General features: G+C 34.3%; 1 protein-coding gene across 1 annotated transcript in view; it reads left to right on the forward strand.

Moving 5' to 3' along the window:
* Positions 1 to 14710, forward strand: part of Cdk19 (cyclin dependent kinase 19) — a 157178-nt gene that overhangs the window by 122235 nt on the left and 20233 nt on the right. Inside the window, exons 5-6 of the mRNA XM_026389656.2 lie at positions 5902 to 5959; positions 11621 to 11752. Coding sequence (XP_026245441.1) covers positions 5902 to 5959; positions 11621 to 11752 — 190 coding nt within the window. The remainder of the gene's footprint in view (positions 1 to 5901; positions 5960 to 11620; positions 11753 to 14710) is intronic.

The raw sequence follows: 14710 nt of genomic DNA on the forward strand, positions 1-14710 counted from the left end.
TGAAATCACATTGAATTTAAAAATAAATATGAGGAGAATTGATATCTTTACTACATTGAGTCTTTTTATCTCTAAACATGAGGTCATTATTTAGGACTTCTTTATGTCATTTAAAATAAGATTCCATACATATCATGTACATCCTTTGTTTTAGTCAGCTTTTTTGCTGCTATGACTAAAAGATCTGACCAGAACAATTGTAGAGAAGGAAAAGCGTATTTGAGGGCTCAGGGTTTCAGAAGGTCATAGAAGGTCAGCTCCTTTCCTCAGGGCTTCAGGTGAGGCAGAACATCATGGTGGAAGACTGTGGCAGAGGGAAGCAGCTTACCTGGTGATCAAGAAGCAGAGAAAGAAAGACTCCACTGGCTAGATATATACACCCCCCAAACCACGCCCCAATTCCCACCACCTCTAGCTACACCCTACCACTTCAATTACTACTTACTTAATCCCTATCAAGAGGATTAATTCACTGATTAGGTTAAGTCTATAACCCAGTCATTTCTCCTTCAAACCTTTTTGCATTCTCTCACATGAGCTTTTGGGGGACACCACATCTAAACCATAACATCCTTTGTTAATTTATTCCTAAATACTGTATAGTTCTTGTTGCTATAGAAGCATTGGCTTTGAAATATATATATTTCCTAGCTCTTACTTTTACTAAAATATAGAAATGCATTGACTTTTTTATATTATTCAATTAGCCAGATATCTCTCTAAACCCTTCTATGATTGCTAATAACTTATCTTTTGAGTTTTTTGATGTAGATAATGAAATCATCTGAATAGTTTTTCTGTCTTTATAATTCATGTGCCTTTAATATTTAATATTTAATAATAGCATTGTATTTACAATACATGTTAACTTTAGAAGTGATGATAGTGGACATCCTGAATTCGTGTGTGTGTGTGTGTGTGTGTGTGTGTGTGTGTGTGTGTGTGTGTTAGTTACTGGGGATTGAATCTAGGGGTGCTCTACCACTAAGCTGCATCCCTAACCCTTTTAATTTTTTGAGAGGGTTTCACTAAATTGCTTAGTTTGGAACTTGAGATCCTCCTGCCTTAGCTTCCTAAGTTGCTAAGATTACAGACATGTGCTATTACCAATCTTAAAGGGAGTATTTCCAGTGTTTTCTTCTTAGTTTTTGATATATATCCTTTATCAAATTAAGAAAATTGTTTCCTGGGGCTGGAGTTGTAGCTCAGCAGTAGAGCACTTGCCGCCTATGTGTGAGGCACTGCATTTGATTTCTAGCACCACATATAAATAAACAAATAAAATAAAGGTCCATCAACAACTAAAAAAGAAAAGAAAATTTTTTTCTAGTCTAAGTTGCTGGTAATTTTTATTATGAACGAGTATTAAATTTTATCCACTGCTTTTTCAGCATCTATCAAAATGATTGCATCATTTTCATCTTTATAGACTTGTATGGTTTTTCTCATGTTAGACTATATTGGTATTCTTGTTTCCTAGATTTGATTTACTCATATTTTGTTTAAATTTTTTTTATCTATACTGAAGAGTGAAATTATTCTGAAATTTTTCTTTTTCATGCTTTGTCTGGTTTTGCTATCAAAATTAAACTGGCCTAATAGGAATAGTCAACTTAATTCAGTGCTTCTTAATTTCTTCAGGTTTTCTAATTCATTTTGAATCAATTTGTAGGCTACATTTTCTTGACTTTGGCTATTATGTATACGTTTTCAAATTAGTTAAGTTCTTCATAGGATTCTTTTGTCTTTCTGTCCTCCCCTGGATCATAGTTATGTTTTTTTTCCTTCATTTGTAATGTTGTTTATTTTTGTACCTCTCTCTTCTTGCTCTAGTTGTCCCATGGACTTCATAAATCCTCTCGGGTTCATAAATTTCTGCCCTTTTCTTTGTCTTTTTCCTTCTACTCTCTTTTTGTTTATTTTCTTGAGCAGTAGCTGCTGCTGCATCCTTTTCTTCCTCCTCCTTCCTCTCCTCCTTCTTTCTTTCTTCTTGTCCTCTTAATTCATTATTTCCAGGCTTACTTTTTTCCTAACATAGTTAATTTATAAATTTCCTTATAATATAGTATTGTATTAGCTGCGTTTCACAGGTTTTGAAATGAAGTATTTTAAATATTTAATTCCTGAGTATTTTAATTTTCTTTATGATTTCTCCTTTTACTTCTGAGTTCATTAGAAATATTCTAAGTTTTAAATTTATATTTTTATAATTGACTTTAAGTTAATTGAATTGTAGTCAGAGAACATAGTCCATTTAATAACAATTTCTTGAGACCTGTTGGTATATAATCAACATTTGTAAATGTGCCTGAGAGGGAAAAACATATATTCTCTAATTATTGGGTAAAAAGTTGAGTATATACCCATTAGTTCATCCTTGTTAATTGTATTCTTTGGGTAGTATACAAAACTAATCTTTGTCTGCTTGAAATATCAGTATTTAAAAAGCTATATTATCATTGGTCTTTTTTCTTCCTGAAGTTATATCAAGTTTTAAACACGTATATACGTACATACATACATAAATGTGTGTGTATAAGTAAAACGTAACAAGTATAGAATCGTTGCCTCTTTCTGGTAAATTGAACTTTGTATCATTATATAATGACCATTTCTGGACCTCATAATTATGCTTTTGTCTTCAAAATTATTTAGTCTGACATTTCTGTGCTTGACTCAGCTTTCCTTAAGCAGTTAATATATTTTAAACATTCTTAAATTTTTAGCTTTTAGGGTCCTTCATTTAGGTTACCTCTTGTCAATATCATATGAATGGATTCTGATTTTAATTCACTATGGAAACATGATTCCTCAGGCCTAAGTTGGGAAGTTTTTTGCCTCTGGAAAGGTTTTGCTTTTGCTTCTTCTGGTGGTATCTAGGTTTCGTTCCCATTGGGGTCTTGGCAATTGTAGAATAGAAGACTCAACTTCCTCACCTGGTTGATGATTCAGGGTTCCATGTCTCAAGGGAATTGTGTATTTAGTATCTGCTCTGAGGTCCATTCTGCCTTTCTTCCTTAACTCTCCATCCATAAGGATACATTATTCAGTTGTTGCAGATATCTTTGACCCCTGTGAGATAAGGGACACTTTGAGAAATTTTCCTTATGCTGCATATAATTGTTCTGTAAGGGCAGAGTCCCTTAGAACACTTGGTTAGCCATAATACAAGATATGGCAATCTCCTTGTTTTCTTTATTTCCATATTACTTATAATATATGATGTACTATGTATATACTTATTTATTCTCTTTCCACTAGAATATAAACTCCAAAAGGGCAAGAATTTTTCCTGTTTTTTTTTCTGTCACATTTCTCACATCAAAACCATTGTCTATTGCTTAGTATGCATATAATCAATATTTGTTGAATAAATGAGGATGGAGAGAATGGTGTAAAAAAAACAATGATGACAAGTCTTGAACTTTTACCTTGAAATGTTTTTGTGTTCCTCTGTGACCATTGCCACAGATTAAGTTGTACTTTTCCCTAGACTCTTGTAGCTCATTTCCAACCTCTACTTTGTGCTTCATTGGTCATTGATTCATCTAACCTTCCAATCTATTCTTCATATTGTTCCCAGATTTTCTTTCTTAAATAGATGTGATTATCTCATTGTCTTGTTTTGCTTTGCCTATAGAATAGATTCCAGTTTTTTTAATGTGGTATTTTATTCCCAACATAGTTTTCTGGTCTTATTTCTGTACAAAGCGTTCTATGCTCTACTCACATAAAAATACTCATACAGGCTCTTAATATGGTATGTCTGTGTTTGTATGTGACTGTGTTCTTACCTGTAGGGTTCCATTTGCCAAAATAGTCATTCTTTTGTTTCTTCTTAATAAATCTGTGTCCTGTTTACTTGTAGTCATCCAAAGTCATCTTCCTAAAGACTATCTGATATTCACTGAAAAGAATCATTCTTTTGGTACTTTTCTATTTTGTCACTTTTTATAATATGCATTCTATTCTAAAAAAGCTGTCTTTCCCAACTTGCCTTACTAGGCTTATGCTTCTTGACAAAGTCAAGTTCTTTAAAATTTTTTCCCTAAAGGTCTGCAGTACAGTAATAATGTATCTTTGATAAGTAGTTACCAAACTTGATTCTTTTTCCAAACTTGAATTTGGAAATTTATTCATTCATCAGTTTTTATCTGATGTTATTTTTCTTATTTTTCTATGGTGAATTAATCATGTCTCACGTTTTTAATTATTACACTGTAGTGGCAATAACTTTCAAATCCAAATTTTCTTATTCTCACTCCCCTGGCTAGTATGACTTAGGCATCTCATGTTACTCAAACTTAGTGTCAACTATTCTTTGTTGTTCCCCATCCCAAACCAGTATCTCTCATAACTTTTCTATTTCCATAGAAGGCACTGTCATTCTTTTGAGCACATAGATTCAGAAAACTTTGGTGAAATCTTTATCACTCTTTCTTAATCTTTGATTTCAAGTAGTCACAAAGTTCTCTACATTTTCTCCTCTAAACACTTCTCAGCTCTATTTCTTCCTCTCTGGTCCCTTATCACTTCATGCCCAGTTCTCTTATTCCACCTTTCCTATAATCTCACTACCTGTAGTATAAAAAGCTCAGATTACTTCACCTGGTATTTAAGACTATCTAGAGTCCAGTTTCATCCAACTTCCCCCAACATGAGCCTTCTCCTGCTAAGTCAGACTTCTTATTGTATCCTCAGTATACCCATTCACAGTTTTTTCACCTTCTGTGATGCTCTGGTGCTCTCACTCTTCCTCTACTCTGCCATGCTGATTGCTGTTCATTTTTCAGGATCTGCAAATGGATATAGTTCCCACCCCCCCACCCCTGTGAACATTTCCCTCAGTAATGAAATCTCTAGTTAATCACTTCTGACTTTGAACTTCTAAAAAGTAGTACTTATTGTTTTCATTGAAATGCTTAAAAAAATTAGCAGATTGAGAGGGATCATAAAGGTAGCCCAGTTAAATCTCTAATGGAAGAAAGGCCTCAGGCCAAGCTTCTAATATTATACAAAACTTCCAATTTTTTTTTTTCTACATAGTGAGCATCTGGAGATTAGGATCTTGGTTTTATGATGTTTTAGTTTTTCCTCTTAATGCTTAGGTATGGTTCTTTGCCCCTAGAAGACATTAAAACATATTCATCGATTAAATAAATGAATTCAGTAAATTTAAACACAGATTTTCTCTACAAAGACTCACTTGCCTCTTCCCACCCCAAATCTCTCTGCACAGTTTCTTTTTCCAAATGTCTGAAGATAAAGATAGCTTAAAAGATGGTAGATACATTTACCGCCTACTCATTTTCTTTATATAGCTCTGTATTAACCTTGGTTTTTACTTTTCTACATTTTGAAATTATATTTGGAGTTTCTTACTTTTGCATGTGCATATGAATTTTAATGGAGTCTGTTAAATGTTGGTCATGTTTTCCTACGGCAGGTTAGGAATATTTAGTAAAGAATATTCCATTTGATTTATTTAAGTGAAGGCAATTTTATTGTGGTTTGAAATTTTTATATAAAAAATTTTCATCCACGCTAACTCTTTGTTCTGGCAATAATCAGTTTATATAACTTATGCAGGTTTTAAAATTGTTATTACTATTTTTTTGTGTGAGATGATTATAAACAGTAACTTTAATTGTTTTGTAATTATTTGAATGGCATAATTTTGAAAATAAGTTATTTTTCCATGGCAAGGATGTTTATGTAAAGTTAGTGCTAACTTCAAGTGTGTTGAGTGCTTTAACTATGTAGAAGGTGCTTGCTATTTGATTTTAAGTTTAGTTTTGATGAAAATGCACAAATGCTATTTTCATATTATAAGAAGTTTTTCCATTTTAGAGCATGTCAAAGGAATAAACAGTAATTTGAATGCTCTATTTTTATTTCTAGAAACCAGCAAATATCCTAGTAATGGGAGAAGGTCCCGAGAGAGGGAGAGTCAAAATAGGTAGGTAATTACTCCTTAAATAATTTATTAAGAAGCTGAAATTCCTTCAATGATGGTTTCCCTATTTAATACTCTTATTTAAGAAGTTAATTTTAAAATTACTTCTGCACATTATTTTTAGGAAAGATGTTGGAAAATGTAGGTGTATAGTCTATAAAACCTCAACCCTTCCCCCCCAATAAGATCCTGTAATTCTAAGTTGAGAAATCACTGGGAATTGACAAGCAAGCCCACGAAGATATTCACTCCCATACAATGTCCCAAGCATGTGTTTATGTTACTTACTACCACTGTCCTGCAGAGTTACCCTAAACATAATCCCATAAATCTCGTTTTTTTTTCTTAACCTTACCAAATGTCCTTTCCCTGAATACATCCCCCTTGACTTAATACATAGAGACCCTCACATGTTTTCCTCACTCCCCCACTCTTGGCCTGCATATCCTGTGCCAGGGACTGACATTTTTTCCCAATGAATATATGTTTTTAGCCTTTCATACTTACTTGAAGGGTCTAAAAGAAATTAACATTATTTATACCTAAAAAATGAGCTAAGAAATGCTTTGTCTAATCTATTTTCATAGAAATTATGTTTATTGGATGTTCAATTTAAAAAAAATTTTGTTATAGATGGATAAATACTTTCTTTCTTTCTTGATTTTTATGTGTTGCTAAGGATCGAATCCAGTGCCTCATATGTGCTAGATAAGCACTCTACCACTGAGCTACAAGTCCAGTGCTTTTTAAAAGGACTTTAAATTTGTTTTATCAGCCTACTTTCTTTGCTATTAGAATATACTGTGCTAGAGAAGGTGCTAAGTTGACCTAAAACAAACTCATGCTTTCCTGCTTCACCTGAGTCTGTCCTGCTGCTTAGTTTTCGGCTTCTTCCATTATTTTCCTAACCTATTTCTGAAGAAGCTCTAAACCAACTTCGCTTTCATTAAAATTCTACTCTGAGTTTGCATTCAGCTTTATTCAAAAAAGTATTAATGTTAATTAATTAATTACCTGGGGGCTGCTATACCTCTTATCTTTCCCCCTCCCTTTTCTACTCCTCCTCACTTGTTTGTGTTTTATACTCACACTCTTTTTCTTATAGGCATTTTTAAAGTACCTACATTTTACGAGGTACAGGTGAAAGAGTAAAAGGGATTGTCCATGTAGTCCTGAGACTACATGGCTAAAAACAAATAAACATCTGTTAATGTCGGAGTTGGTTGTGTGACCTTGCTCACTTCCACTTTTTGTCAACACAACTCTGCCTATGAAACAGCCTCAGATAAAGAGTTACTCTTCCCTTCCAAAGTCGAACTTACTGGTTCCTTTCCTATCTTCTAAATATCACCCTGCCCTGCCTAAGATTCTTATATGATAGTATTATCATTTTCCTCTTCTCAAGTTTCTTCTTTCCTTCAAACGTTCATAGTCCTTTTCCTGATTTTAAAATAAATCTTGTATCCATGTTGTTTTCTTTAACATTTGTTCTATTTTTATTCCACTCTTATTCCTATACTTCTGGAACATCCTTGATGTTCACTTTTGGATTCCACTTACCCTAATTTGTTATAGTCTGGCATCTAATTTATCTCTTGATCAAAACTGCTTTATAAAAGGACATTTGTGACCCCTAGCTTACCAAACCCAGTGTCCTGCCTTACTCCTGTTCTTCTTTACTACAATAAACCATTTGTTCCTCTGGCCTGTCTGGTCTTGAGACTGTCTTTTTCCTTGGTCTATATGGCATCATATAATTCTATTTTTCTGTCTGCCACTTTTGATGTTACTTCTGCATTTCATTCATTAATGCCTTTTACTCTAATTTACCTGTTTATTTTAAGATATCCTAAGTATTGGTTTGGAACATGGTCTCCTTCTACAGTTACTTCTTTAGAGAATTGATAAATTTGATTTCAAAATCTTGATTCTATGAAAATGATTTTAAGATCTGGGTGTTAGATTCTATTCTGTCACCCTAGCTGAATTCTTTCTATTTGGCTGTCCTCCTGGCAGTCTATACTCCATTGTTCCAAACCAACTTCATCATCATTTTCTTATACTCTCTCTTGTTTGTGTCATTTACTATATCCCAGTCACCCAAATCTAATGTCTTCTTACTACTCCTTAACATAAAATCCATCATCTGGTTGGCAATTAATAACCTTAATGTTAAGAGTTTTAGGATTGAATTTTAGCCAAGATTAGGGATAAAATCAGGATTGAAAGAAAGAAATAATAAAGGTCTAGTTGACTAAGTTACTGTTTTTGTAAAATTTATTTTGGTACTGCAGATTGAATTCAGGGGCATGTTACCACTGAGCTACATTCTCAGTCCTTTTTATTTTTTGAGACAAAGTCTTGCTAAGGTGTTGAAGGTCTCAATAAGTTGAGATGACCTTGAATTTGGGATCCTCGTGCCTTGGCCTGTGAATCACTGGGATTAGAGGACTGTGCCATTGCATCTGGCATAAATTTTGTTTTGATGTCACGTTGATGTTGTTAGTGCTGGGAAGCCAACCCAGGGCCTCCCACATCCCAGGGAAATACTCTACCAATAAGCTACGTCCCCAGTCTGCACATTCGTTTTAAAAAATCACTAGTGGCTGCTGGGCGTAATGGTGTATACCTGTCATCCCAGGAAGTTCACAAATTCCAGGCCAGCCTGAGCAACTTAGGGAGACCTTCTCTGAAAATAAAATGAGAAGGGATAGGTATGGTAAAGTACTTGCCTAGCATGTGCAAGGTCCTGGATTTCAGTTCCTAGCACCGCAGGAAAAGAAAAAATAATAATAATGCTATTGCCTGTGATTAATGTTTTAATACAGTTCTGTTTGGGGCTCATAAAAGAAAAATATGCCTGGTTGAATGGAAAATATTTTATGCCCTTTCCTATATCTGAATCTTCTCTTCCCCAGCAACCTAAAGACTTCCAGGCCAAAATGTGTATTACCTTCCTTTTTGCTATTTAAAAAGATTTTTCCTTCAGGATCCAGCTCAAGATACAGTTTAAATTTAGTCCACTTTCACCAGTGTTTATTAAGCATTGTTCCACATAACACCTTGGAAGAGACCCTCCCCACAAGAGATTTAGCACCAAGTAAAAAGCGGTAACAATTTCCTTTATTCTCACAGTTCTTAGAACCCTTTGCTAATTTTATTTACTCCATATATTTTGTTATGTAAACTCTTTGGATGGTATATCTGATTTTTATTTTATTTCATTTTTTTGCTAATTTTCTTTCATTTGACACTGCTTATGTAACACCCACACCAGAATTCTGCTACTCCTGTCTGTTTAATTGTTTAATTCAATTAAACCAGCTGTTGTTGTAATGGTTACTTAGTTATCTTTTGTTTAAATTAGTAATTATTTGAAAAGTGGTTTGAAGCTCCTTTGAAGTTAATATAATAGGCAGGAATTATTAAGACTATTGTATCCTTCTGGCCTTGACTTAATCTGAAAGTGATTAGATGAAACTTAGACAAAACTAAGGAGGTAGAAAATAAGAGGAGAAATGATGACTTTAGCCTTTACTTTAAATGCTTTTCAAAGGATAAAACAGCATTCCCTCATACTTTGCCATCAACAGTAATTGGCATCTGATTGTTTAATCTGATTTATCATATATAATCATTTTCATCTGTGTGATGACATACTTACCATCAACAATAACACCTATTAAATATATAAAACAGTGCTTTGAATATTGTGTAATATTGTAGAATAATAGGTGTAATATTAGTAAAATGCTTGAATATTTTTGTTTGCTATAGGAAAATTTAGCTCAACAACTGCAGACACCAGCACAGGCTTCCTTGGATAGCTTTGTTTTTAAAGACCTGGATACTCCAAAAGCATTCTCTGAAAGTTCTTGTAAATTTTATTCAAACTCTAAGGAAACAAAATCACAGTAAATCAAGATTTCAGTGTAAATTATCATACATTAATTTCAGATTAAATGATACTCTATAGTTGAAACTTTTATGTATGTTTGTACATTTTATATTGAGGCCCCTTATGTACTCAAAATACATTGATTATTATATATTTCAAGTCATGGAAGTTTATCATTCTTGGGACTTTGTCTCTGTGGTTTGCATTTATCATATGTATAATTTATGGATGTCAGATTAGTGTATGAGAATATAGATAATAGCTGGGCAGAGTGTCACACACCTGTAATTCCAGCTATCTGGGAAGCTAAGGTAGGAGGTTCAAAAGTTTGGGGCCAGCATGGGCAACTTAGATACCATTTCAAAATACAAAAAGGGCTAGGGAGGTAGCTCAGTGGTAGAGAGCTTGCCTAGCATATGCAAGCCCCTGGATTCGATCCCCAGCACTGCAAAAAGAAGAGAAAAAATAAGTAGCTCCTAAATTACAACATGGGTTTTTCAGTAGTGAAGATCTTTATTTACTATCTCTGTGAACCTGGGAAAGTCATTTAACTTGCTTTGGGCCTTAGATTATTCATCTCAGAAGTGGGGAGCAAAATACTTACTATACCAGTGCTCTCATTATGATTAAATGAAGCCAGGTGTGGTGGCCCATGCCTGTAATCCCAGTGGCTTGGAAAGCTGAGGCAGGAGGATCCTGAGTTCAAAGCCAGCCTCGGCAATGGCGAGGTGTTAAGCAACTCAGTGAGACCCTGTCTCAATACAAAATAGGGCTGGGGATGTGGCTCAGTGGTTGAGTGCCCCTGAGTTCAATCTCTGGTCCACCCCCCACCAAAAAAAAAAAAAAAAAAAGGATTAAATGAAGTGGTATATGATGCACATAAAAGCCAGTTGTAAACTGTCAAGTGTTTTTAGACATAGGTATTTGTTATTTATGAAATCTTAAGAAAATTGATCTCTGGAACCTTATCATGGTTATAAATATTCTTTTACTAATAACATATCTTACTAATAACTCAGTTTTATATACCCCTAACTCAGTTTTATATACCCCTAATATTTAGATCAGTTAGCTTTGGTTAGGCCTTTGTTAAATGCTGAATTATAACAAATTATCTCTTATATGTTCTATGCATACTCTTGGAAACACATGTGATATTTTGGTTACCCTTGAATTAGTGACTATTTCCCATCTCAGTTTGTGACATTTGCTACTTTCCATAACGTAAATATCCTGTCATAGCCAAATCCAACTTACCAATATTCTGTCACCTAATGCAGACTTAGTAAGTGATATGTATAAATCAGCTCATGTGAGCATGTAGGAGCTTCTGCAGCACATACTAAGCTAAATAAGAATCAGTTCTTTGATGTATAGGTATATAGAAGTCATGACTGATCATGGAGACTCCCAGACTATTCTATATATTAAGAAACATTTAAGATTATTATTATAATTGTCTCTGAGAACCAGAAATTTGAAGTCAGACCTTAATTTTAATTCTGACTAAACTTAGCTCAGTGATGCTTGGGGCAAATCTTTAGGCCTTAGTTTCTTCAGGAGTAAAAAGGACACCATGGTAATATCTACATCCAGGAGGATACTAAAGATAAATGAAGTGACTCCCATTTAGTGCTTGGCATAGACCTGTGATTTTTTCTAGAGGAAAAGCATTGCTTCATAAGGTCAGTGACCATTTTATCAACCTTGCATGGTTCTAATAGCATGTCAAACTGAGTTTTATATTAATTTATTTTATTTTTTAGCTGACATGGGTTTTGCCAGATTATTCAATTCTCCTCTAAAGCCACTAGCAGATTTGGATCCAGTAGTTGTGACATTTTGGTATCGGGCTCCAGAACTTTTGCTTGGTGCGAGGCATTATACAAAGGCTATTGGTAAGTTGGTCTAACATGATTTGCTATTTTGGCATTGAGCTTTCATAAATACCAAATGGTATAATAATGAAAGTACGTGGTAAAAACTACCTTATTTCTTTCTGTTAAAATCCTGATATCTTCTATGTTCCTGGATTTTACATTCAAGTAGATTTGGATTTTAGAACTGAATAGAAGAATATGGTAATTTTTAAAGAAGAAAGCATTTTCTTTTAGAGAATAGAGGTATCTGATCCTATTAGGTTGCTATGAAAATAAGAACATGCAAATTTTATTTTATTCTCACCTAACTATTGACCAGAAGAACTAGAGAGAAGTTTAGGATTGTTTTTCTCACAGAAAGAAAAATATAAAAGCAGGAGTAATACAGTGTTGGCAAGAACTCTTACTTGGGGGAAAGTTAGTCACCATATTTTCTAGCAAGAACTATATGTCTTATCTTTCTCTTTTACCATTAGTTATCAGAATGCAGTTTCTCCTTCAAGGTAGGAAATATAATCTAGTTAGTTGAGCTAGATTAACTGTGCTCAGCAGCTTGCTATCTCGCTACAGGGTGGTTGGGGCACTGAGTAAGAAACCCTGTCATAAACACACTCACTGGGACTTTAAGTCAGCTTTATAACAGAGGCTTCAGAGATTTTGCTATCTGGTCACTACAGTGTCCTCAGAATATCCCCTCTGTTGGTTGAGAGTCAGCTGGAGAGAGCCATCCTCAAATCTGGAGATAATAAAAGAAGCATAGTGAGTGAATGAATAATAGCTGGTAGAAGGTCTATTTCTATAAAGTGCCTACATTTCCCAAGTGTATTCCTTTAAATTTTCTTTCTTAATTTGGATTATCTGCTTATTGGTGTTAGGCTCATATCAGTTTGGACTACCTTTAATTATTTTTGTTGAGTCATATTTAACAAGGATACTAAAATTATAATGTTAAAAATTGACAAGAAGCACAATCCTTGCTTATGAAAACCTGGTGGCACCCAAAGAACTGCAAAGGAATTTCTCACATTTGGACAAATTAGACTGATACCTAGCCTGCTCATGGGTAAAAAAGCAAACACAAATTAATGTCCTTGTTCATCAGGAGGTCTGATTTCTGTAAAAGTCAAACACCTAGAATATGTTTATATGTTGCTCAGATACTGATACTCTAGCATAGAACTGTAATATTGTAAATATCTCATAAATACTGTCAAATGCTTCTGTTAAATTAATGGTAAAGCCTTTGAGTAGCCTCAGAGCTGTGAGGAAACCAGTATTTGTTTGGCAGTAGAGGAATGTGAGATGATATAAGGCCCTTGTTCTCACAATTGGCCATATGATCCATGGAGGAAAGTGGCAGCTGTCTGTAGAGGGTAAAGAAAGAACTACAGAAAAAAAACGAAAGGGATGGAGTGGCCCAACAATTGTCAACAAATGACTTTTAATGTAGCATTGTATTTTTGAGACTTTTTTTAGAATGATGTTTACTTTTTGTTATTTAGGTCTCTTCTTATCAACTATTGGAAGCAGTTAGATCCCTTAGGCAATCTCAGAAGCTACCAGAGGATAGGAAGAGAGTGAGTAAAAATAAGCCAAAGAGAATGTTAGAATGTTGGAAGAAACAGGTGGTGCCTTGGAACAATCAGGCTGATGTTGGATAACCTAGAGGATGCAGTACCCATAGAAGTCCATATGCCTGTAGCCCTCACCTACTACCAGTACAGTCTATATCTAGAAGAGAGTGTTTTCTCTAAGAAAAGGCATATTCAGCCAATACCTTTTGTTAAGCTAAGTGATGCTCCACTAAAGTCAGTTTCATTCTCAACTCATGGTAAGACCCATTTTTAACATGTACTTTTCACACAGTTCACACAGTATGTGTGACCCACATACTTGAGTCCATACTTTGAAAAATACAGTCTTATAATTATTTTCTGATTAAATTTTCTTCTGTTAAAATAAAAATAGTTTTTGGAAATAAAGGTAATTGGGTATGAATTGAAAACCAAGTATATTTCTTATTTCCTCAGTAAGGAGAACTAAAATTGAATTTTAAGCTTGCAATTTACTTGCTCACTAAATGAGATTTACCATTTAAAGATAAAAACATAATTACTAGTTTCTAATTTTAGTAAAGTCCTAATTATTCATTCTCAATAGGAGTTAGGATGTTAAGACAGAGAAAAGAATAATTCCCTGAATCAATTATCTTTGGCCTTGAAAGATATTCATAGCATATGTATATAAGCACATACATAATCACTCATTCTCATTCTTCTCCATACCAGTCCATGTCAGAAATGAGTATGTATATTCAGAGCATAGGAAAAAGAGTTTGATGATTTGATAACAGTGGAGTTTTATGGAATGACATTTAGTAGGGAGGGGAGTGGCAGTGATACTAGTGTGTATTGGGGACAAGCATCAGAACAACCATTGATTGAGGAAAGAGATCTGAGGAGGAGGCAGAGATGATTGATGTAGGAGCCAGATAACTACTTAAAATTATAGGCTAATATGAGGCAGAAATTGTAGTAAAATTTAGCACTACTTGATATTCCTTATTTTAGCAGTTTGTGGGGAAGTATAGATCCAGGGTTCTGTTTTGAATAAAAAACAACCGTGGTCATGATAGACACATGAACAACAACAATATAGTAGTCATCCCAGTTGACTGTATGATAAAGGCATCCAGGAGGAAGAGAGATGGGACCAGCAGGGAAGAATGATAGCCAACATGATGTGGGAGAGAGAAAAGAATTAAAAAGTAGACACTGAACAGTATTATTACTCTACTGTGTGTGATGAATGTTTATGATGTTGATGACCTTGACTGCATCATTAAGGAGGATTAAATTATATTTTATATCCCTTATGATGGCACGTAATGGTATAATAAAAAATGGTTATTGAAGGGATATGTACCCATTATCCAGAAGGCTAACTTAGCTGGAAGGAAACCATTCCTGAATGGGA

The sequence above is a fragment of the Urocitellus parryii genome, chromosome 8 (genome assembly GCF_045843805.1).
Source record: "Urocitellus parryii isolate mUroPar1 chromosome 8, mUroPar1.hap1, whole genome shotgun sequence".
NCBI classification, from domain to species: Eukaryota; Metazoa; Chordata; class Mammalia; order Rodentia; family Sciuridae; genus Urocitellus; species Urocitellus parryii.